This window comes from Gracilinanus agilis, chromosome 3 (assembly GCF_016433145.1).
Source record: "Gracilinanus agilis isolate LMUSP501 chromosome 3, AgileGrace, whole genome shotgun sequence".
Classification (NCBI taxonomy): domain Eukaryota; kingdom Metazoa; phylum Chordata; class Mammalia; order Didelphimorphia; family Didelphidae; genus Gracilinanus; species Gracilinanus agilis.
The window spans coordinates 656,493,040-656,517,115 of NC_058132.1; the positions used below are offsets into that span (position 1 = coordinate 656,493,040).

Consider the following 24,076-nt stretch of genomic DNA (forward strand, 5'->3'; position numbering starts at 1 on the left):
CTCTTCTATCTTAAAATCAATACTGTGCATTGGTTCCAAGGCAGAAGAGTGGTAAGGGCTAGGCAATGGGGGTCAAGTGACTTGCCCAGGATCACACAGCTGGGAAGTGTCTGAGGCCAGATTTGAACCTAGGACCTCCCATCCCTAGGCCTGGTTCTCCATCCACTGAGCCACCCAGCTGCCCCCTAAATTAAGCTTTTGATTCTTCTTTGGACAATGAATTAATGGACTATTTTAATAGAGAAATATTTCTCAGTACTAAAATTGGTGAGATTCCCTCAGTGGTTTAGAATTTTGTCTCATATAGCAAAAGAAAGGAGCTAAATTTATCACACAGAACTAGGTATATACATTTGTCTGTCAGTGCTGATAAGTCAGAAAAGATTTTGGATACTTAGAGCTTCAGAGTGCAGTCTTTCCTCTGGTCACCTGAAAGAGGGCATCATAGAGCTATTCTTGAGGTACTTCACAGTTACATGCCTTTTTTTGTTTTGTTTTGTTTTGTTTTTTTTAACCCTGGTACTTCCGGTGTATTGTCTCATAGGTGGAAGAGTGGTAAGGGTGGGCAATGGGGGTCAAGTGACTTGCCCAGGGTCACACAGCTGGGAAGTGGCTGAGGCCGGATTTGAACCTAGGACCTCCCATCTCTAGGCCTGACTCTCAATCCACTGAGCTACCCAGCTGCCCTACATGCCTTTTTGCTTCAAGATCCTAAAAAGAATTTCACCAAAGGATTCCCCATGCCTCACCCAGATATTTATTGTTGTTAAATCATTTCAGACTCTTTCATGACCCCATTTTGGGTTTTCTTGACAAAGATACTAAAGTGGTTTGCAATTTTGTTCTCCAGCTCATTTTACAGCAGAACAGGGGCAAACGGGGTTAAATGACTCGCCTAGGGTCACACAGCTAGTAAGTGTCTAAGGCTGAATTTGAACTCAGGAAGATGAGGCTTCCTGATTCCAGGCCCAGTGCTTTATCCATTGCCCCATTTGCCTTGCCTTATATGTAGAGATATTTTTCTATCATGTGCCTCCCAGCACTCTTTTGGGGAGATTATGGGCTCTTAGTTCCCACATAGGCCAGTTATTTCATGGTATGGCATATCAATCAAGCCCTTAGAATAACAAACTTTTAGGGCAGTTCATATGCAAAAATTATTCCTTTTGCTAACAGATGTGCTAATCATTACCTGGTTAGGTGGGCCGTGGCAAAGTTTGGGGAACAATTTATGACCATTAAAAACCATTTGCAGCATCGATACAAATTCCAAAGGGTCTGATGGTCTTAAAAAACATCGTTAACAATGACTAAAATTAAAATACTTTTTATGAGGAGTTCCACTCTGTGATTTATTGGTTTGAGGGATTCCAGTGGTCTGATTTCCTTTTCACATGTAGTCAATCAGCCAGTCAGTCCATCAGCCAATAAGCATTATCATTGGTCCTCTTAGAAAACAAAGGATGAACAACAAGCATTATCAGGGAACCTCTTTAACTGACAGAGGTAGGATTTTAAATCAGACCTTCCATACTCCAAGGCCAGCTCTCTTTCCACCATCCTATATTGCCTCTCTCATGGAAAATACAAGAAGATCACAGCCCATATGGGAAAGAATATAGATCAGAAAAACTCCTCAGAGCCTGCTCTCCTAAAAAGTGCCTTTTATTGGACTGATTATTCTTTCCATTTTATTTATTTCGATGTGGAAGTAAATTCCACATTTACTTGGGCAGAGGTGGTGACATTTTTGTCTTTATGTACCCAGATCCTGGCTCACAGTATTCAAACATTCCACACTCCAAGTGGATCTCTGAACTCATAAATGTAGAATGTTCCTTCCCATGATTCAGAATGCATCCCAGTCATACCTGCCTCTCCTGTGTGATTCTTGTCCCAGTTCTCTCCACCACTCATGGGTAGTAATCAAGATCTTAGAGCCCTTCAAAGGGCTATAAAAGAATGCCTGCCCTTTGATCCAGCCATAGCATTGCTGGGTTTGTACCCCAAACAGATCATAGATAAACAGACTTGTATGAAAATATTTATAGCTGCACTTTTTGTGTTGGCAAAAAACTGGAAAATGAGGCTATGCCCTTCCGTTGGGGAATGGCTGAACACATTGTGGTATATGCTGGTGATGAAATACTATTGTGCTCAAAGGAATAAAGAACTGGAGGAATTCCATGTGAACTGGAAAGACCTCCAGGAAGTGATGCAGAGTGAAAGGAGCAGAGCCAGGAGAACGTTGTACACAGAGACGGATACACTATGGTAAAATTGAATGTAATGGACTTCTGTACCAGCAGCAATGCAATGATCCAGGACAATTCTGAAGGATTTATGGAAAAGACACTACCCACATTCAGAGGAAGAAATATAGGAGTAGAAACACAGAAGAAAAACAACTGCTTGAACACATGGGTTGAGGAGGACATGATTGGGGATGTAGACTCGAAACTACCACACCAATGCAACTATCAACAATTCGGAAATAGGTCTTGATCAGTGACACATGTTAAAACCAGTGGAAATACGCATCAGCCATGGGGGGGGTATTGGGGGGCAGTTTAAGGGGAAAGTAAGAGCATGAATTATGTAACCATGTTAACTTTTAAAAAAAATATTAACAAATGTTAAAAAAAAAAAAAAAAGATCTTAGAGCCCTTCCTTGCTTTCTCCTGCCACTGAGGGTGTATTGGTGGAACACCAGAGCATTATCCTTTGCCCTTTCCACATGACCAGTCTTAGTATTTAAAAAATGCTTCTTAAGTTCAACTCAATTTACTACACTCATTCAACAAGAAGCTATGGTGGAAATACCTACTACGTGACCTTAAACTGTGCTAGACACTACGGGGAAATTCAAAAGCAGTCTAAGGCATGGTTGCTGGCCTCAAAGGGTGGAGAGTCTTAGCTCAAGAGAAATCAAGGTCACTCTCCACATGTATTTGAGTGGCCGCAAGTATTTCTGTGATATTCGCTTTTTTAAAAAGCATTTATTAAGCTCCTACTATGTGCAGAATGGTATGCTAGAAACCAGGGGAGATACAAAGGTGAGAAAAGGGAGGTCCTTGTCCTCATAGAGCTCAGTCTAGTAGAGAGCTAAGGAAGACAGACTTAAGTATAAAATGAAATGATGTGTGATACAAGACGTCGACATGTGAAGTTGTTTGCCCAAAGATAGCAGAGGAAAGATTTTCATTTAGGTCCGGTGATGTCTCCTCGAGTCACCTCTCTGTCAAGTCTTCTCTCCACTAGACTCCACTTCCTGAATCACATCTAGAAGCTTGGCTTACCGACAAAGACAGACAACTTTTTTCTTCTGATTTCTCATTCAGCTGGGAGACTTTAACAAGGAGTGACAGTTAATGAGCACTCTAAAGTACTTAGAGCTACATGTCCTAGAGAGCGTTGAGTTTACAGTCTCATCTTACAGACAGGGAAACTGAGACCTGGGGAGGAGTAGGGATTTGCCCCAGCTTACCTGGATAACAAGTCTCAGAGCCAGGATTGAAAACCAAGTCCTTAGACTCCAGGAATTTTCCATTGGATCACTGCTTAGCTTGCAAAGTACCTAATACACATCTCACTAGAATCTTTGCAATAGTTCTGTGAAGTGGGAATTTCAGTTTCCCCACTTTATATATGAAGAAATTAAAGACAGGAAAGGTAAAGTGACTTTCCCATGGTCATAGAGAGGCAGGATTCAAACCCAAGCCTACTTGACCCTGTACACGCTGCCTCACCTTTTTAATGACAAAGCCAGTGAACAGAAATATAATGAATTAAATTCAAATGGAAGTCAGTCAGTCGACGATCATTTATAAAGCACCTACTACGTGCCTGACAGTGGGATGACTTAGGGCACAGAGAAAGACAAAAACCATTCGCTCCTCTAGAGGAGCTCACTATCTAATGGGGCAGAAAACATGAAAATAGCTATTTTCATACAAGCTAGATGCAGGATAAAGTAGAGATAACCTCAGGGAAAGCACTAGCATTAAGTATTTAGGAAAGTGTGAGTCAGAATTTTAGGAAAGGGTAACTCGGGATCAAAAACATGCTAAAATTGAAGATGAGTGAATCACTTCTCCGTGGCATATTTGGATTCTCCAAGTCTATAAGATCCTTCCCTTCCTTTGGACATTAAATGTTTATTCAATAAAACTTCAAGAATACATAGAACAATTGACACGTTGTGTGGAGGGGTCTAAGTCTGTGATTTTATCAGTTCTGATCACTTCTTGGTATTGCTAAAATATCTTTAAGAGGAAAAGGAGCCCTTTGCTAACATATTTTAGTAATTTACAGCCTGGAGTTGTCTAAGAGAACTAAAAGGCAAATTCCTACCCATCCTTATAAACATCATCATTATCATTAGACAGAATTTACAGCGTACTTTAAAGTTTGTAAAACACTTTAGAAATGCCATTTTGTTTGATCTTCACAGCAATCCTGAGAGGCAGGTGTTATTATTTTTTTCTTTTTTTTTCAGGTATTATTATGATCTCCGTTTTACTGATGAAGAAACTGAGGCAGGCATAGTTTAGGCGACTTGCCCAGGGTCACACAGAGAGTAAGTATCTGAGGGTAGATTTGAACTCAACTCTTCCTGACTCTAGGTTTAAGGCTATCTCCACTGTGCCCCCGATAGCTGTCTCAAACCCAACTTCTGTGTCCATGTCACGATGTGAACCTAGCTGTTCCTGACTGCCAAAGAGGCCTTCTTTCTACTCCCTTATGTTGCTCTTCAGATAAAATTTAATCTACATAAAAAAGCTTCTCTTTATGAAATTCTTGCTCATCAAAACCAGATTATTTTTAAGCACAGAGAACTCAATTACTGAAAAATAGCCAAAGAAGATGATCTGGGGTTCAGGATTCCCACGGTACCTTGAAGGATGCTCTTCATTATTGCATCTGTGTGCTCAGCCAGGAGGTCCGCATTGGCGATTGCTGCCAGGGACAAGTAACTGGACATATTTCTGCAGAGTTCTTTGTTACCTCTCTGGAGGAATTTTACTGCCACAGGGACTGCTAATGCCATCACAGGAAGTCGATTGTAATTCTGAGGAAATACAAGCATGTGACAGATGAGCAGGCAAAGGACCCTTCAAAAAGTTGTTCTTTGACAATACTATAAGTATTATAATTAGAAGTAATGGGAGTAGGGGTGGCTAAGTGATTCAGTGAATAGAGAGCCAGGCTGAGAGATAAGAGGTCCAGCATTCAAATGTGGTCTTAGACACTTCCTAGCTGTGTGACCCTGGGCAAGTCACTTAACCCCCACCACCTAGCCCTTACCACTCCTCTGCCTTGGAACCAATACATGATATTTAATCTAAGATGGAAGGCAAGGGTTAAAAAAAAAAAAAGTAACAGGACCTAACAGGAAATAGATGAAAAAACATGAACAACTGAGGGGACCAGCAGGACCCAAAGGGGCATTCTACATTTTACCTTAAAGCCCATCCCCTTCATCATCCAGAGAAGACAATGAGACCCAGCATGGGAAGCGTTTTGCCCAAGTTCATAAAATGTCAAGTGGCAGAATAGGAGTGGAACAGAGGTCTTCTGATGTCCCTGAATCCAAGCCTAAGACTTTTTGTTTCTCAGATTTGCCCAGAATGGGCAATTCCTCTCCAGAAGGAGATCTCCTCATTCCAGGTGAAAATCACTCCACTTAGTCAATTTAAAGCTGAAAGCACTTACGAATTTAAGTAACTATAAAATGGCTGGTAAACAAGATACTAGTCCTATGAAAAGTATTGCCAGAAAGGCACAGGACAGGAATGATGAGAAAGGGCTGGGTCTGCCCATTTCAGTGAGGAGCATGAAGTCCTCAAATCAACTTGGTAATTCATGATGTAGAAATAAAATAAAAGTAATTGAGATAATTTCAGCTGTGTGAGTGCATGAATTGGTTACCACAACTGCTCACAGATGGATGTTATTAACAACACAAGATATCTGGTAACTTTATGCTTTAAATCTTTTTTATTCTTACTAATGAGAGTCCAAGATCAGTCATTTCTGGAGGAGTACAAAGGCTCTCTAAATTCCGTTGCCCTTAGTTATCAGGTCTGTTATCTTAGTTATCTATTATCTGAGTTATCTGGTTCTGGGTGACAGCACTAATCTGGGAAGCTGAATGGAGTGGTGAGAATTCCCCTCCTATTGAAGTCTATGTGCATGGACCATTGCTATTCCACTTTAAGAAGAATTTTGAAGTAAGACCAATTAAGCTAGATATTTTCCCCAAATCTCAGATCTGGAATATAAAGCTCGAGAAACAAGCACATAAAAAGAGGGGACAGTCATCCATGTTATTTGCAAAGTCTAATCTTTTAGGGCAGTTATCATAAAGTCCCACTTCAGAAAATAAAATGGCAAAAGAGTGTCAGAGAAAGAAACAAAATCAAAATTGTTCCTTAATAAGTAGGGAGTCTGAGTTCTTTCATAGTCCCTCAGCAAATTAATTTTCATTTTGTGGGAAGGTTATTGGGTTTTTTCTTTTTCATCATAATAGTTTTGTTTTTTGCCATAGAACTATGACTTCATTCATATATGTGGTTGAACTCCTAGCATGGCCATTGCTTCCACAAATTCATTTTGGGAACTTACTTATACCTTATAGTCTTCAAGAGATTCATGTGTAGAGAAATTAAGTAACTACCCTGAGGTTACTCTCTGCCAGTGATGGTGAACCTTTTAGAGACCAAGTGCCCAAACTGCAACCTTCATGCTGCACGTGAGCCCCAGCTTTATCCCAGACGGGGGAGGGAGGATGCGTTCCCATTGGGCTGCTGGGCAGAGGGGTGGGTGTTGTGAGAAATATCCTCAGGCACCCGTGGAGAGGGGTAAGGGAGCGGCCCCCTCCAGCACGCATTCCATAAGTTTGCCAACATGGCTCTATGCTGTAGGAAGCAGATTTGTGGCCATCATCCTGATCCTAATCCTAGCTCTCAGGCTAATATGTCATATTGATTCTTGTGGCATCCAAATGTAAAGAATTTTAATTTAGTACTTCTTTGTAGATTTACTTATCCATTAGTATTAATTGTAAAAGTTGAATTTATTATAATAGTCACAATAATAATAAAAAGAAAAATATGAAGTAAGGATAACTTTCATTAATACTTTAGATTTTATTTCACCCCTTTTCTAAAATGTTAGTGATGCTTATTAAATAACTGAAAATAGACGTAAGTCTTCCCTTTTATTGTTGCTCCCTTCTGAGCACCCATTTTGGTTAATTCAATTCAACAAACATTTTTTAAGCAACTACTTTCTTTTTTTGTGGCTAATGTGTACTTTTATGGAGATCCTGTGAATATAATTTGTCTTGCAGATAATTTCCTATCTAATTTATCAAAAAAATTTTAATATATAAGGAATCTTAGAGATCATCAGTTCCAACCTCACTGCCATTTTGCAAATGAGAAAACTGAGAAGTTAAATGACTTGCCTAAGGTCATACAACTATAAATCTTAAATTCTTAATCACTTAACATGTACAAGGCTACAAATAAAAAATAAGACAGAATCCTGCTCTCAAGGTATTCATCATCTAATTAGGGAACAAACCACCTATAGAAAAATTCAGCTACAGGTTAGTAAGGGCACAACTATAAGACTATAGGCAAAGACTAGGATGCATCTGAGTGTCTGGCCCACAGAAGCAGCCCATACCCATTGGGATGTGGACTGTTGGTCTTGAGGTGAAAGGGATTCTGGGCTCTTTCTGACACAAAGTATGGATGAGAGTTGAGTATCTGACCAAGAAAGGTAAAGAAGAGGGAATTGGCAGGAAGGTTGAGGGGAGCATCTTGACTAGGCATGAATTCCACCTTCCCCCCATGAGTGGGATTTGAAGCGACTGCTCACAGGAAGAGTGAGAAATGTCTGAGGCAGATTCTGAACCCAGATTCTCTTGATTCCAAGTTCAGGGCCTCATCCCCATATCATGGTGCTTCTCCTTCTTATTTGGGTATTTGTTGGAAAGTGTCTATTGTGTTGTCAGAACAAAATTCATCTATTATTTAAAAGATCTCCTTTAATGCTGCCTTCCTTCTGTAATTATCTACAATTTATCCTGTCTATATCTCATTTAGCTATAGTTCTTTGCATGTGATCTTTCCATTAGACTGTAAACTCCTTAAGAGTAGAGGCTGTTTTTATTTTTATATAAAATTCTGTCCCCCTCTTTTCTTTGAATCTTAGAGCCTCAAACAATACCTATGCATAGTAGATGCCCAATCAATATTGGTTGCCTTGCCTTGACCCGTTGGCCTCCATATGTTGGTTGGACCCTCTAAGTATGATTTATGATAAGACATGGACAAGACATATATGTGAAGGTTTGGATGGGGCTATGAGCCTCACAGGGGCAGGAGCACCCATGATGGCAAGATCACAGCTACATATATCAAAGTCACAGTCATAAAGAAAGGACTTTCTAAAGGATTTTCCATGTCTGGCTGATGGTTGACAGGATGGAAGTAGGCAACGGGGTCTGGAAGAGTCAACACAAGGCTGTGATAAAAGCTTCAGAACCAAGAATAGGAATAAGATGAGCTGGGGGGAGTGCCAGTTAGCAGCCACCAAAGTACACCTGGGGGATTGGTATGAAACTAAGCTTTCAAATCCTTCTTATTATTGTCAGTTGTTTCAGTCATTTTTCATTCTACAGGACCCCAATTTGGGATTTTCTTGGCCAAGATACTTGCCCTTTCCTTTCCCAACTCATTTTACAAATGAGGAAACTGAGGCAAACAGGGTTAAGTGACTAGCCTAGAGTCACATAGCTAGTAAGTGTCTGAGGCTGGATTTGAACTTAGGACTTCTTGATCCCTATGTCCCCTCTTCATCTGCCCCACTCCTAAATATACACTCAAAGCCAAAGAATTCTGCTTTCTCAGTGGTTTCATTCTCTGGGCTGCTCTTTGTCCTAGTGAAGTAGACATTCAGCACTTAGCAGAGAAGTTAACGAGAGAATATTTAGAGACCTTTTAGGGCTTTGCAGTGTTCCAGAATGCAACCCCCTCCTTTTCCAGGTGAGAAAACTGAAGCTTTGCTACCCAGGTAGTTAAGAAATAGCCAGGTATTGAAACCACATTAGCCTACTCTAAATCCAACACCCTTCCTCTTCTGCCACACTGCCTCCTGGGAGAGCAAGATGACATAGGAAACACTAATAAAATAAAAGTCTCCTTCAAATCAGGGAAAAGTTTTTTTAAAAAATGACTTCTTCCATCAAGAAGGTATGTTTCCCTGAATGAACCTTGTGGGGATAGGCAGACAAGCACAACTCTGAATCTGGAGGGCTTTTGATCCACCAGTCCAATTAAAGACATTTGATGGAGCCTTTGGTTTGGTTTATAGACTCCAGGCCATCCATCCCAGAAACCACAATGACCCCAAAGACTCCTGCAGAGATAAGTGTGTTTCACATTTACTTTTACTGTGGGTATATTTGTCCTGCTACATTTAGAACCCATTATAAAGAGATTGTGTCACTCAGTTGCAGAGACTCGTTGCTCAATGAATAGCCCATAAAACCACAGGCTTACAACACCTCCACTTTCGGGGCTGTCTGCTCCTAGGATTTCTTGTAAGAAGATAAGCCCATAAAATCCAGAACAATATGGCTCCAGGATCTTCAGGGGAAAAGGCTCTGAATCCTCAGGAACATGGAATGTGAAGCCTCATATGGCCTTCATTAGAGACAAAAGGGGGAAAATGGTGGTGGCGGGGGAGGGTTAGGGGAATAGGAGCTTTCTCTTCCTTGTTACCCAAAAGAGCTTAGATCATTTGGGAGTCTTGAGGGTCTGCTTTTCAAATTTGTGGGTTAGGTCCTCCTTCCCACTTTTCCCAAAAAAAGAAAGGTAGACAAGGAGATGAGGAAATATGCCCAGCTAACAAACTCAAAGATCACAGTTTTAGAGCTGGAATGGACCTTACACTCCATCCAGTCTAGTCTTTTAATTTCATCTACAAGGAAACCGAGATCCAGAGGGATTAAGTGATTGTTCCACATCGTATGTAGTGAGTCATTAATCTAATTGTAGTGTTGTTGAAGTTTTACAAGTAGAGAGGACCCCTAATTCAGGTTCTTTAGGCATGTCTGACTCTATGTGACCTCCTTTGGGGATTTTCTTGACAAAGATACTAGAGTGGTTTGCCATTTCCTTTTCCAATCTCTCGATCTTTTTCAGAGGTTCTAGATGTTTTAGAGTCAATATCCTTTGAGTCATGGACATAAGCTGCTGTCTTTCTCAATTCCGCAATGGGCGTGGTCTCCCATTGTGGGCAATGCAGTCTAAAATATGTTTGAATGTAATTTTGACTCCCTTTTACAAATTGCCTCCTGATATGCTGAATGTTGTCTTCAGCAGTCATGTATCTGAACCCTAGGATAGTCTCTCCAGCTTCCAGCAGTCTGTCTAGGTATAAGCTTGGATGTTCCTCCTCCCCCTGCTTCAACTTTTCAAATAAGCCCCATGCATTTGATCGTTTGGCATGGAGTCTCATCGCCTCTGCCTCCCTGAATCTCCTAAGATATGTCATGTTTGCATGAGAGGACAGCTCTAGATCTTGATGTTGCTCAGGCCATGATGCTAGGTTGGGATTGTTCCTTGTTTCTGCAAGAAATTTAGCTTTTTCACTTGGGGTAAATAGTTCTGTTAATAAGAGTTCCACATCTTCAAAATTAGGATTATACAGCCTGACTGCCCGTTTGAATTCTTTTATCGCCTTATGTGGATTTACGAAGAACTGGGGGACCCTCCTTTTTAAAATCTCTAGATCCCCTCCAGTAAATGATTATAGCCTTTAACATGCATAATCCCAGCATCCGGTTGTACTATTGTCCTGTCTGAAATAGGAAGTATTGTTACAGGAGCTGCCTCTGCCCCTGCAACTTCTTGCTTTTCTGGGTTGTCCTTTTTAATCTCTTGTTGTTTTTCACCTCCTTTCTTTGTTGTGACCGTGCTTTCTATGATTTCCAGCTGCATAATTGTCCTAGCATCAAGTTCTTTCCCTTCCCTTATTTGTTTGTTAATTTCTATTAGTATTTTTATATACTCCAACATCTTTTCCATAGCCGGGTCAGTAACTTTAGTGTTTCCAAAAGTAAAAGCCAGTATCTGTCTTAAAATCATTAGGGCCCCATAGCCAGTGGCAGTCATGGCTATGCCTGTTGGTACATAAGCCAATGCCTCTCCAACTGTAATTGTTAGCCACAGATAAGTGTCATAAAATTCTATTATTGACCTAAAAAATTGGGGAATAGTGACAAACCAAAATGTAGTACAGGTTTGCCAAATCCCATAAATTAAAACAGCAGAGCACCCCAAGGTAACGATTGCTCTATTGAACATGTTGGCCATCTTATCTCTTCTCCACTAGGTCCTATAGTACAAATCCTAGGTTGGCTGGCCAAAACTGTTATGATGATAATAACAGATAGTTTGGAGAAGCAGATAAATGTGTCAGGGCCAAATAGAGCTTTAAGTTAAGAGCCAGAGATTGACAGGCTTCAGTGAGGAAAGGAGGGGGCTAAATACTCCTGGCTCTCAAACCCCTCCCCCTCTAACTGCTTCTGCTTCAGTTAGTAATGAAGATAGGAATAAGATTCTTCTGGTAAGTTTCAATTATGGCTGAAACCCCAATTGATGTTCCTTTTCTTAAATTTATATTCCTCTCAGGTCAGTTAGAGGAGATATAGAAGCTTGTTATCTAACAGTTGAGGACAGAGAAGATCTTCTTAAACTGGCAGCCAACAGGATTCAAACTAGATGTTCAGACTGAGTTGTGAGTATCTTTCCCAAATAATTATCAGGCACAGATTTGAACATAAAGGTTATATTAAGTAATAACAAGGAAAACTAAAAAGGGTAAATGAGGGTTTTAGGATAATGAGAGGAAACCCTGAACTGCTAAGTAGATACTGTCCTTCCCCCTCCCCACAAGAGGGGATGGGATTAAGCACTTAACTGAAACTGGCTCTCTTGCTATTGATAAATATCTTACTCTCTAATCACTAAGTAATTATATAATTATATTAATGAAGAATAGTAATAACAAACAGGCTAACTCTATGAGTAGAAACCACTAGCTTATGCTACAATGGCCACCTCAGGTGAACCCCCAAGTCAGGAGTAGCAAGCAGAGTGTCTGCTCACATCCACTCCCACAAATTAACTGTCTCCAACCCTTCTCAACTGTCCCCTCACCCAAAGTTCTCCAGGGGGTCCCCTGGAATTCTGGGTGAGGCTATCCCTGTACCTTTGCAAGGATTCCATGCTTTGCATCTGCACACAACAAGATACTAGAGTGGTTTGCCATTTCCTTTTCCAAATCATTTTACAGATGAGGAAACCGAGGCAAAAAGGGTTAAGTGACCTGCCCAGGGTCAGTCATGTCTGAGGCTGAATTTGAACTCAGGTCTTTTGACTCTAGGCGTGGAGCCCTATCTTCTGTGCCACCTAATCTAGGTCAATGACTTCTTCCATTTTTACAGGTGAGGAAAACCAAAGTTCAAAGAGGCTAAATCCTATCAAGTCAAATCAATAAACATTCATAAAATTCCTACTCTGTGCCAAGTACTGTTCTAGGTGTCTTTCCTAAGGCCACACAGGTAATAAAGACAGTCTTTGAACCCAGAGCCTCTCATTCCAAACTCTGCCATCTCTCCTTTTATCCAGAAATTTATCTTGAACTGGATGGTTTTCTGAATCATTGCCACTTCTGAGAAAATGAGTTCTGTCAGTTTGCTTGATTCGGTTGGGAGTATTAAGAGTTCTGTGATCCAACACATTCCCCTTTGTTTTCATATGAAGAGGTTTGCTGACCCAGGCCTTTGGCACTCATCCCTACTCATCCCATTTACTCAATGCCACAAAGAGCATCATGTCTTCTAAATCCAAGCTCAGTGCTCTTTCCACTTTCCTGGATCATCTCCTGTACCCTCTGCTGGAATATGTTCAGTGACTAGGAATTCAGCATCTTACAATTATTGCAGCTGTAAGAAGAGGTTTAACACTTCAGCCTTTTAAGGCTGCAAAGATGTAGAGATGAGTGAGAAAGAGAAGAAGAGAGACAGACAAAGGACTAGGAAGGTGGGAGAGGCTGAAGCTGATGGCTCAGGAGTTTAAATAATTTGCTTGATCTTGGTTTTCATGAAATGCCTATCATGATCTTTCTAGAATTTCATTCTAGTATTCCTGTCACCCACAGGCGCAAACTTACAAGCGATCAGTTCTTCTTAGTTCTCTCCAGGATTGGGCTTAACACATGAAGTCAACTGGGATCTGTGGGGGCACAGTCTTATTTTTCCATTTTCCTAGAGACGTTAAGAAGAACTTAGTCTAGGAATATGCTGACATTTTAGGAATTTCCTCAGTTTCCCAAAGTGATTGTGCTTGCCTTTCCTTCCATCTCAGCAGTTAGCATTATGCCTGGAAATTAGTAGGAGCTTAATAATTGCTTATTGACAAAGTGACTGATGCAGATGTTTCCTTAAAGGGGCAGGAAAGGGGGTAACAAAGTGACTCAATGGAGAGAGTCAGGATGACCTGAATTCAAAGCTGGTCTCAGACATTTAATGGTTGTATAACCCTTGGCAAGTCATTGAATTTCTGTGTACCTCAGTTTCCTCATTCATGAAAATAGGGATAACAATAGCTTCTACCTTCCAGGGTTGCTGTTGTTAGGATCAAATGAGATAATAATTGTAAAGCACTTGGCATATAGTAAGCACTATATAAATAATAGTTTATTACTATTATTATTATTATTATTGAAGGGGATTACACTATCAAAAGGAATTGCTTTTGTCATAGATATTGCCTCTTACCATCCCTTTTCCCAAATGGGAAAGGAAACAAACCTGGAAGAATGGTCAAAGGCAGGGGAAGAAGACTCTGACTTTTGCCTACTTAGCCATTTTATACATGGGAATGGTTTATGGAAGAAAGTCATTTCCCTTCCCTCACCCCTGTTGAAACAAACAGAAAATGCTGAGTGCATCCCTCTTGAAAATTGACCCGTTGGTTTATTTTATTGAAAAATTGAAAGGAATGAATCATTTGGATGAGTCTTGTAGTATTTCCAACCTCCTTTCCCACAACTTAAATTAGAAGTGGGAGAGAGTCACTTTCTCGGTATTTAGGGCACAGCAAAAAAAAATAAAAATAAAAATAAAAATAATAAATCTTCATCGGAATTTAGGTTGAACTAAATATAAATGCTGCCCTTACAAAGAACCTTTCTGTCATTTCCACCAGTTCACCACGACCACAAGCTGGGCTGGCCGTAGAATAATCTGCAAAGTCAGCAAGACTTGTTTCTAGTTCCCTATCCACTTTTCTGAGGGGTCCTACTTTCTCTCCCTAGGAAGACAGTGCCTTTACCCTGTCCCTTTTCCACCTGCAGCCCCACATTAAAGTGGTTCATCTGGTCCTTCCTTCTCCAAAAGAACTCTCATCTCTCATTCATCCCTACCACTTCTCTCCCTCATCCACATTTTCCCATCCTATGTGCCAGTCTTTGAGGCTTGGGTCAAATGTTGGTTACAAACTAATTTATAGTTAGGTGTTAATGACTAAGAGCTTAAAGTACCCTCTTTCTCCCAGGATTAACTTTTGATATAAGAATAATTTCAGCTCTGCTATTTGGTAGCTTTTAACTAGGAGGACAAGAGCAATCTGAATTACATTTGGGGAATTTCAACCACCACTAGAATAGTTGGGAATCACAAAACACCAACGTCTCTGAAGAATCAAAGTGGTGGGTGACTCAATGGGCAATGGAGTGAGCAGAGAGCCTCATGCAATCACGAATAGCTTATGTTCAAGAAAAAGAACCCTGTTGAGATGACTATAATCAGAAAAGTAGGTGAATGAGTCTTGATTGCATGATGGAGACTATTACTTCATGCAACAAACAAGAGATGGTATATGGACAGCCCAATGTGGCCCTGATGTGGACACTAGGGTCAGACTGCCACCATTTTCAATGGAAAGAGTAGCCATGGGTGAGTAGACGTAGACAGTATTGAAAGAGGAAGTGCTGAGGCTCTAGGGCAGAGAGGATTACAGGGCACTGGGTGTTTGAGAACACCAATAGATAGTAGACCTTTCAATGTAGGAAACTAAAACATAATCATGTCTTTGTTTTGGGTATTAATGGAAAGCTTTACATTGGATACGTGGTACCTAGTTTCCCCTTGACCCTGCAAAAAACCTGCATGAAGGCAAACTGCCACCTTCTCAGACCTGGTGGCTTCTCCATTTGTCACCACCTGAGAATCATGACTCTAAAGGAAAAGGAAAACCAGGGAAGGCCTTGGAACTCAGCTCATTTGAATCAGAACCAAGCTAGAACCATCGACAAGGATTCTTGTCTCTTATGTGACAACTCTCCATTTCTCTAAATCTCTTCTTTGCAAACCCCCATGCTTGTGCTGGATCAGTCATTCATACTAAACAAATTCCTGAGGTGAGGGTGATTGCCAGCAGTCTCCCCACAAGACACGGCATCCACACAATGCTAAAAGACCCAGAAGAAAGGTTCTATCATGTTGGGCAATTTCTCTGTAGAGGAGTTATGGAACAACATAGATGAGATTCCCACAGTGGGCATGGATGAGTTGAGTGGGTTTGTCCACATAGGTGAAACCACGATCCCCTCAAAATTCTAGCTCATATAGCAGATCTTTTAAATAATCCTATACGGTTTGTGGTATTATTACCCCCCAATTTACAGATGTGATCAGTGAGAATGAGAAATATTAAGTGACTTGGGCAAAGTCACACAATTAGGAAACGGCAGAATTGAGAATCCAACCTAACCCTACTAACTTTAAGAACTGTGTTCTTTCTACCATAGGCTACTAACTGTGATCCTTGGGTGTGATACACCAGAGTGAATAAAACCATTCTGAAAAGTCGATGGGTAAGATGATTTTGAAAGGAATATTAGCCCTTTGAGGGTGGGCACTGTTTCCTCTTTGTCTTCACATCCTTAACACTTAGCACAGTGCCTGGCACCTAGAATGCACCGAAAACATGATTGTTGAATACAATTGGATTTGACTGAAGGACTCTCCAACCCCACCACACAGGCAATCCATTATCCCATGCACATTTTCAAGTTGTCGCCTCTATGTCTTGCCTCCTCTCAGGATCTAGGCAGCTAGGCAACCTCATCTCTTCTTGAAGGATCAGATCAAGACGGTGGCCACCAAAGTGGGTCTGGGGAACTCTGGTGACTTGTAAGTATCCTCTAGATAATTTATCTTGCTTGATCGTTTGCCTTTTCTTAATGTTTTTTTAATGGAACTCTAAATTTATTATTTTTAGACGATAAACTTCTATTAAGTGTTTACTATATGCCAGGCACTATGCTAATTTTAAGGATGCTAATAAGAAATATAGAGACTAGGGGGGCAGCTGGGTAGCTCAGTGGATTGAGAGCCAGGCCTAGAGACAGGAGATCCTAGGTTCAAATCTGGTCTCAGACACTTCCCAGCTGTGTGACCCTGGGCAAGTCACTTGACCCCCATTGCCTACCCTTACCAATCTTCCACCTATAAGTCAATACACAGAAGTAAAGGGTTTAAAATTAAAAAAGAAAAAAGAAAAAAGAAATATAGAGACTAATCAGGTCTCTATAAAATAGTTCCTGGCCTCAAGAAGCTTACAATCCAAAGGGGGAAGACATTACACTAAAGGAAGCTAGAGAGTAGGGATGTCGGTGGGAGGAGCATGATGATCATGGAGTTAAATGAAGCAAAGCAGAGGGTAAGAATTAAAAGGGAAGAGGGACTGCACTGTGGTTTTATTGGTATGGGGAAATCTCAGAGAAGGAAATTGCCTCTACAAATGCAATTTCTTTGCAACTTATAGTCTTAGAGAGTCACTGAGAAATTAAATGACCTGCCCAGGTCCACCCAGTATATATGAGAGGTGGGATTTGAAGCCATCTTCTATGTTTCGAGGTCAGCTGTCTAACCAATGTTAGTTATTAAATAGTTAATAAAAACTAACTATCCACTCACTAGTATCTCAACAAAAGCATCCGCCTTCCCTTCACTAATTTAAAGCAGGGGACCCTGGGTTTTGTTTGTCTGCCTGTTCTTGAAGGAGGAACAGGTGTGCTAGAAGATAGGCGAGTCATTGTTGAAGTGTTCATAGGAAGAGCTTAAGAACTGGCTAGGTAAACACTCAGGAAGCCGGAGGTTGGCTTACCACTAAGAATTTAGCACAAGTGGGTCAACAACTGAAAAGGTTGAATGGGAATGTTCCCTGACCACAGACCAAGAAAGTAAGAGGTGAGAGAGAGAGAGAGAGAGAGAGAGAGAGAGAGAGAGAGAGAGAGAGAGAGAGAGAGAGAGAGAGAGAGAAAGAGGGAGAAGGAGAGAGAGAGGGAGAGGGAGAGGGAGAGGGAGAGGGAGAGGTGTCGTCTACATATAAGAGCATCACATTCAGTCATATCTCTTATGGAGTCAAATACCTTCCCATCTGGCAGAATTCTGTTCATCTTTCAAAGTCAGCTCAAATTCCATCTCCTCCTTGAAGCCTTCCTTGACTTTTCTACTCACATTAACCTTTTTTGGAGTTACTATTTATTTTTATTTATCTATAACATAACATGTGGCATAACAATAAAGTAATACATGTGGTTTGTTATCATTATATAATAAATCATAATAAATGTGCTTATCCAAGAGAAACAAAAGATCACATTAGCTATATCCAAACATCTTTCTCATTTTTTTTCTCTTCCCCTTCCCACTCTCTCCAAGAAGATAGGTAATATTATATAGGTTGTGCATGTATAATCATATAATATGTAACTCCCTGTTTGTCAAATTGTGAAATAAAACATGTACTGTTTACACTAGAGAAAAATTCATGAAAGAAAACAAGTGAAAAATGTTGTTTCCATCTGCATTCATTTTACATGTATATATTGCATAGTCACTCATTTGGCACTTATTCCATCCACAAACGTTGGCTTATATTGGTAGATTTTCAGGCACAAATCATCAACACCTCAGTGAGACTGTAGGCAGGGACCATCGATTACACTTCTTTGCATTATCCCATAGTGCCTATCCTCATGCTTTATGTAATAGGATAGTAGAATTTACTGCTAGAAAGGATGATCCCAAAGGTCATTCAATCTCATCTCATTTTCAGATGAAAATTGTAAATCTATAATAATTAACAGAATCACAAATAGAATCTGAGGACTCAGTATAAATCCAGGATTTTTGTTGTCCACCCTTCCACCCATTTGACCACAGTCCATTCCCTAATCAGTCCCATGTGTTGATTTGCCTTTGCATCTCTGAGATAGATATCCAGCAAATCAGTTAAGTGTCCTGGATTTGAAGTCAGGGAATCTAAGTTCAAATCTTGCCCATCATCTGTGTGATCTTGGGTAAGTCACTTACCCACTGTGACTCTTAGTTTCCTACTCTATTAAAATGAGCAATTTGGACAAGGCAGTCCCAAAAGTCAATTAAGTTTTGAAATATTTGAGCCCATGATCTGTGGAAGAATCATCCTTGGATAAGACTCCAATGGGATGAGAAGGGCACACAGTAAAATGTGGTGATAGCCTTGCAGGGTGGAAGGAAATGGAGGGGCTGAGAGATTACCCTAAGAAATGAAATTGGAGTCTTTGAAAGTATCCAGGCGAAATATTAACTACTATTTTGCATCACAGTTAGCTCAGCTATTGAAGGCACGAAGGCACTGTCTTTCAATATCCAAACCAAAACTGAGTCTTCTGACAAACAAGCTGAAGAAAAATCTCATGCTTAGCATCTTTATTAACCAACAAGAACTTTTAAAGCATCTTCTGTATTCCAGGGACTGTGGTAAGCACAGGAGATTCAAAAACAAAAATATCAAATAGCCTTTGCTTTTAGTGGGCTTAATCATTTATCAGAGAAGACAAAACAGATGCATAGCAGTTTATATAGGATGAATAGAAGGTATACCCAAAAGGGCATTTAGATGCAAAGGCAGCCATTACAACTCAGTTATGCCTCTGATATTGTAAAAAATGTTTTTTTAAGCTATTAAAGCTAAAAAAAACTGTCCAGAGACTTTTCGGACACCATATATACACAATGGTTAAATTTAAGATAATTAGGGAGGGTGGGCACAGGAAGTTGGGAAGATCAGAAAAGGTTTCACATGGGAAATGGTGCTTGAGTTGAGTCTTGAAGGAAGTGAAGATCTCCATGAGTCAATGGTAAAGAAGGAATGTATTATGGCCATGGCCAGAGGGAAGAAAATGGGAAGAGGGAAGATGGAGATCAGAGGTGTATGTGAAGAACCAAGAGAAGACCAGTTTTTCTAAGGAGTAAAGGTCATGAAGGCGACCTATTGTAAGCTCTTTGAATGCAGGGACTGTCTTTTGCCTCATTTTGTACCCCCAGTGTCTGGCACACAGTAGGTGCTTAATAAAAGCTTTTCATTTGATATTGATTGATAGAACTCCATCAATGGGAGAAAGGGGCGACTTACCTGCAGAATACAACTCATGATATCAGAAGCAATTTTTGCATGGGGTGTGTCCTCATCTTTTCCTGAAGGTCTGAGATTGTGCTCCAAGCAGGACTCCCAGAGAGCCACAAGAGCCTTGCCATGCTTCTCAATGGACTCAGTCTCCCTAATGGCTGTCGTGATGCGACTGATGCAAATCTCAACCACGGCTTGGTCATCACCATTGGATTGATAATCCTATTTAGAAGGAGAACAAGGAGTCAGTACATTGTACTCTTAATCCCACTGGCTGCCAGCCAACAGGGGACCATGTCTTTGTACCATTTCTAGCAAATATATATTTTTCCTTATTAGTGAACACTCAAGGACTTTGTAAGCCACTTGGGGCTTACCACCTGGAATTTCTAGCTACATTGTCAGTGTAGGGATCACCTAACTCTGCACAAGTATGTACTCTCTGGTGAAATTATTGAGATTAAAGTCAAGAGTCCTAGGGAGAACAGGAAAATGGGCCCTGATTGAGTGCCTCTCCAGATTCCTCAAGGATACTTCAGAAATGTAAACATTTCTTAGTGTAATGGAAATCGAGGCTAGATTTTAACAAATTCTGATCAGTCTTCACCCTAACAGCTGCCTTTCCAAAGAAACTCTTTTGGGTCCCCTGAGATTCCTAGCTCCAATCCTGTTTTTATCTCTTCTCTAGTGAGTGGCCAAAGGTAGAGAAGCAGAGACAAAACTAAAGCTGGGGGAGGGTCTTTTTCTTCTACTTCCTAGAAGCATAATTATTATTATGTATAGATATCCAGCAGAATCATTGGGCTTTGATTCCACCTTATATCAAGTTTCTCAATGATTCAAAACAAAATTATCCAATGGATAACATTAGACTCTAACTATACAATGGTGTTGGTCTTATTTATTAATTCAATAGTTCTTTTACTTTCAATTTTATTAATTTCTCCTTTAATTTTTAGGATCTCTAATTTAGTTTTCATCTGGAGATTTTTAATTTGTTCACTTTCTAGTTTTTTAATTTGCATGCCCAATTCATTGATCGCTGTGCTCCCTAATTTGTTAATATATGTACTCAAGGATATAAATTTCCCCCTGAGTACTGCTTTGGTTGCATCCCATAAATTTTGATAGGATGTCTCATCATTGTCATTCTCTTCTATGAAATTATTGTTTTTCTATGATTTGTTCTTCAACCAATTTTGGAGAATCATATTATTTAATTTCCAATTAATTTTTGGTTTGCCTCTCCATGTATTCTTACTAATTATTATTTTTATTGCATTATGATCTGAAAAGGTTGCATTTATTATTTCTGCATTAGTTGTGTCTTAGCAGTACACGGGCTACCCACCCTCTTCATCTCCTATAACTGCAAAGAGGGGAAGGAGCTGCATTTATGTCAACTCTGTTAAGATTAAAAATGATAAAGGCTGATATAATAAAAGAAATTAGTAGTTTAATTAAAACCATGGCCATGTTGGTAAAATATATATGACCACGTCTGACTATCTTTTAAATTTACCGCCGGAGCCCATCTTATCCCTCTTGTATGCCCAGCCATCCACTCTGCAAAACCCAGAAAGAGGCTCTCTCTAGGCCCTCCTCCGAATTTAAATTGCCCCATACCTGGGGATGCTGGACGTCCCCACGCCTTAAACCGGAAACCGGAAACCCATAGGAATCACAGGAAATGTAGTCTCAAAGTCCCCACATGTCCATAGGGAGTCTGCTAGACACTTCCAAATAGCACTTCCCAGAATTCAAAACAAACAACTCCTCCCATGGGCCAACCTTGGTGGTTACATAGCATTTTGGTAAATGCTAGCCAGGGTAGCTAGGTGTTATAGTGGATAGAATGTCGGGCCTGGTATCAAGAAGACTCATCTTTTTGAGTTCAAATCTAGACTTAGACACTAACTAGCTGTATAATTCTGGACTAGTCACTTAATCCTACTTGCCTCAGTTTTCCCATCGGTAAAATGAGTTGGGGAAGGAAACGACAAGCCACGCCAGTATCTTTACCATGAAAACCCCAAGTGAGGTCATGAAGAGTCAGATGCAACTTAAAGGACCAAACAACAACCAAATGCTGGCAATTCTCAGTGACAAAAGCAGGATTGTCTCTGAGCTAAAGAAAGGGACATTCCAATGAGGGGTTGTCTGTTTTAAGTTCCATAAAGGTTTTAGTAGCTCTAGGAATCCCCAGTATATAGGAAGGACTGCCTCACTTCTTTCTCAAAGTTCCTGGGGCAGGAATCCTGAGTTAATAGGCAATGATACAATATCCCATAATCTGATAGATCTGCAGGTGTGTGTGTGCGTGCAAGGAGGTCAATGGAAATCGATATTGTCATTGGCATCCTTGGCTCTTCTGGGGGTTCACACAAAGTTGGAAGGATTCATTACTTCCAGTCTCTCTACTCTTCAATCCATCTTTCACAAAATCATCAATTGTTTTCTAAGGTATAAGTCTCACTATGTCCCTCTCCTGTACAAGAAACTTTCAGGATTCATTTTCTACTGACGTTAGGATAAACTACATATTCCTCACCTCAGGATTTAAAGCCCTCCATAGTCTGGCTCCAGTCTGACCTTCTTACACTTTATATCACCACTAACCCATTCTACTTATGCTACTAAAATGTGAACTTGGCTCTGCATCTCCTGCCAATGTGCCTTTGCACAGGCTGGTTCTCCCTCCTGGAGTTCACTCTGTTCTCAACCCCTCCTTTTAGAATCCCTTGGCTTCTTTCAGAATTTCAGCTCCTGGGCTACATCCACCAAGAAGCTTTCCCTAGTCCCCTAGAAGGGAATGCTCTCCTTCCACAAACAATCACTATTACCTGTGGCTACTGGGTGCCCCTCCTTAAGTCACTTGACGTTAAGAGGTGCTTCTTCAAAAATCACATCATGTAGAATTTGAACCTGGCTCTGGCTTTGATTCTCATCAAATCAAAATAACACCAATTTTGTGAGAATTTCTGCTTAGTGACAACGCGGAGTTCCCTATGTAACATGGTGAACAGAGATACTGGTGAATAAGGGAAATGTAGGTGTGCTCCATCAAACGGGTGGCTACTTTCTTCATCAAACAATTCACCCAAGAGAAAGAGAAACCCTGTGTGTAACAGTCTCAGAGGAGAGGTTAAGGCTTAGGAGTGAGTTGATCAACCTGGCCAAACACTTGACCTTGCAATGAAGGCTTTCCAGATTTAACATTCCAGGACACACCCTGTTCTAGCTCCCTAGCTAGAGAAAGAAGAAGGAGAGAAATCATATGATCATAATTCTAGGGTCAGAGGAAATGGTGGAGGTCATATTTAGTCCTATACCTTCATTTTACAGGAAAGAAAACTAAGGCCAAGAGGAATGAAGTCTTCCAACCTCTGAGATCAACCTCTATTAAATATGTCAGACTGTCTCTCAGAGATATAGAAACAAATATAGATATAGATCATATATGATAAAGAGAGACAGAATTGACTCTAGGGATTTTCCTGGACTCCTAAGTCTGTGGATAGATTTCAAGGAGACTGTGAACTTGGATGAAGGAAAAAAATGACATTTTTAATTTTCACTCTAAGTGAAATTTAACATTCTCTTCAATTCTGAATGAAGGCAAGAAACATGATTCTGAGAAGGGGTCTATTGGCTTCACTGGACTGCTGCCAAAGAGATTCGTGTCTCTCTCACACACACACACACACACACACACACACACACACACCTCAAGATTAAGAATCTCGATGTTGGGATTTTAATGAATAAAGATTGGGTCAGCATCCATGGAGATTAGAATCAATAGCCATTTTAAAAGGCAAGTTGGGGAGATATCAAACTCACTAAATATTGTTAGAGATTTCTTTATCTCTAAACATTAGAAGAGAGAGAGAGAGATTTGACTGCTTCTGCATCTTAGAGATTTTCATGTTTACAGTGTGACCTGTGAAGTTGATAGCAATTCTTTTTTCAAGATGAGGGTATGGGGTGTTGGTATGGCCAAATAGGATCAAGAATAAACCCCAGTCACTGGTAAGTAGCATTCAAGGGTAGAGGGACATCATGGATCCCTTGACATCACATCTCAGGGACGCTACTTCTTACCTTAGCCTTAATCTTCTCAGCTACCTGGAGAGCAGAGGGCTCACTACCAGGAGTTCACTAGCAGAGGGGATAGTAATGATCTGAGGCAGAACAAAGTAGTGTGCAAGGCTGAGTCCTGAGAAACAAAGTGCTGTGATGCCCTCAATACCTTCTTTGAAATGGTCAGGAAGTAAACCAGAATCCTTCATGGTGGGGAATGTGAATTCAGTTTCAAAAGGCTTTCAGTATGGCTGCTATTATTTACCTTTCATGTGGAACTTAGAAGACACAGACTATTATATAGATCACACATACACACATGCCCGTAAGTGGCTTGCATTGTAATCTGGCACATCCCATACACGTATCACCTCATTCAATTTTGTCAAGGATCTACGACTTCATAGGTGTGTAGTGTGTCTCCAACTATACAGATTTGACCGCCTCTG

General features: G+C 40.5%; 1 protein-coding gene across 2 annotated transcripts in view; it reads right to left on the reverse strand.

Moving 5' to 3' along the window:
- Positions 1-24,076, reverse strand: part of LOC123242816 (ventricular zone-expressed PH domain-containing protein homolog 1-like) — a 110,071-nt gene that overhangs the window by 81,024 nt on the left and 4,971 nt on the right. For both annotated transcript variants that reach the window (XM_044670916.1, XM_044670917.1), the window contains exons 2-3: positions 19,551-19,766; positions 4,897-5,071 (exon numbers count right to left, since the gene is read on the reverse strand). In XM_044670916.1, the coding sequence (XP_044526851.1) occupies positions 4,897-5,071; positions 19,551-19,766 (391 nt within the window). The remainder of the gene's footprint in view (positions 1-4,896; positions 5,072-19,550; positions 19,767-24,076) is intronic.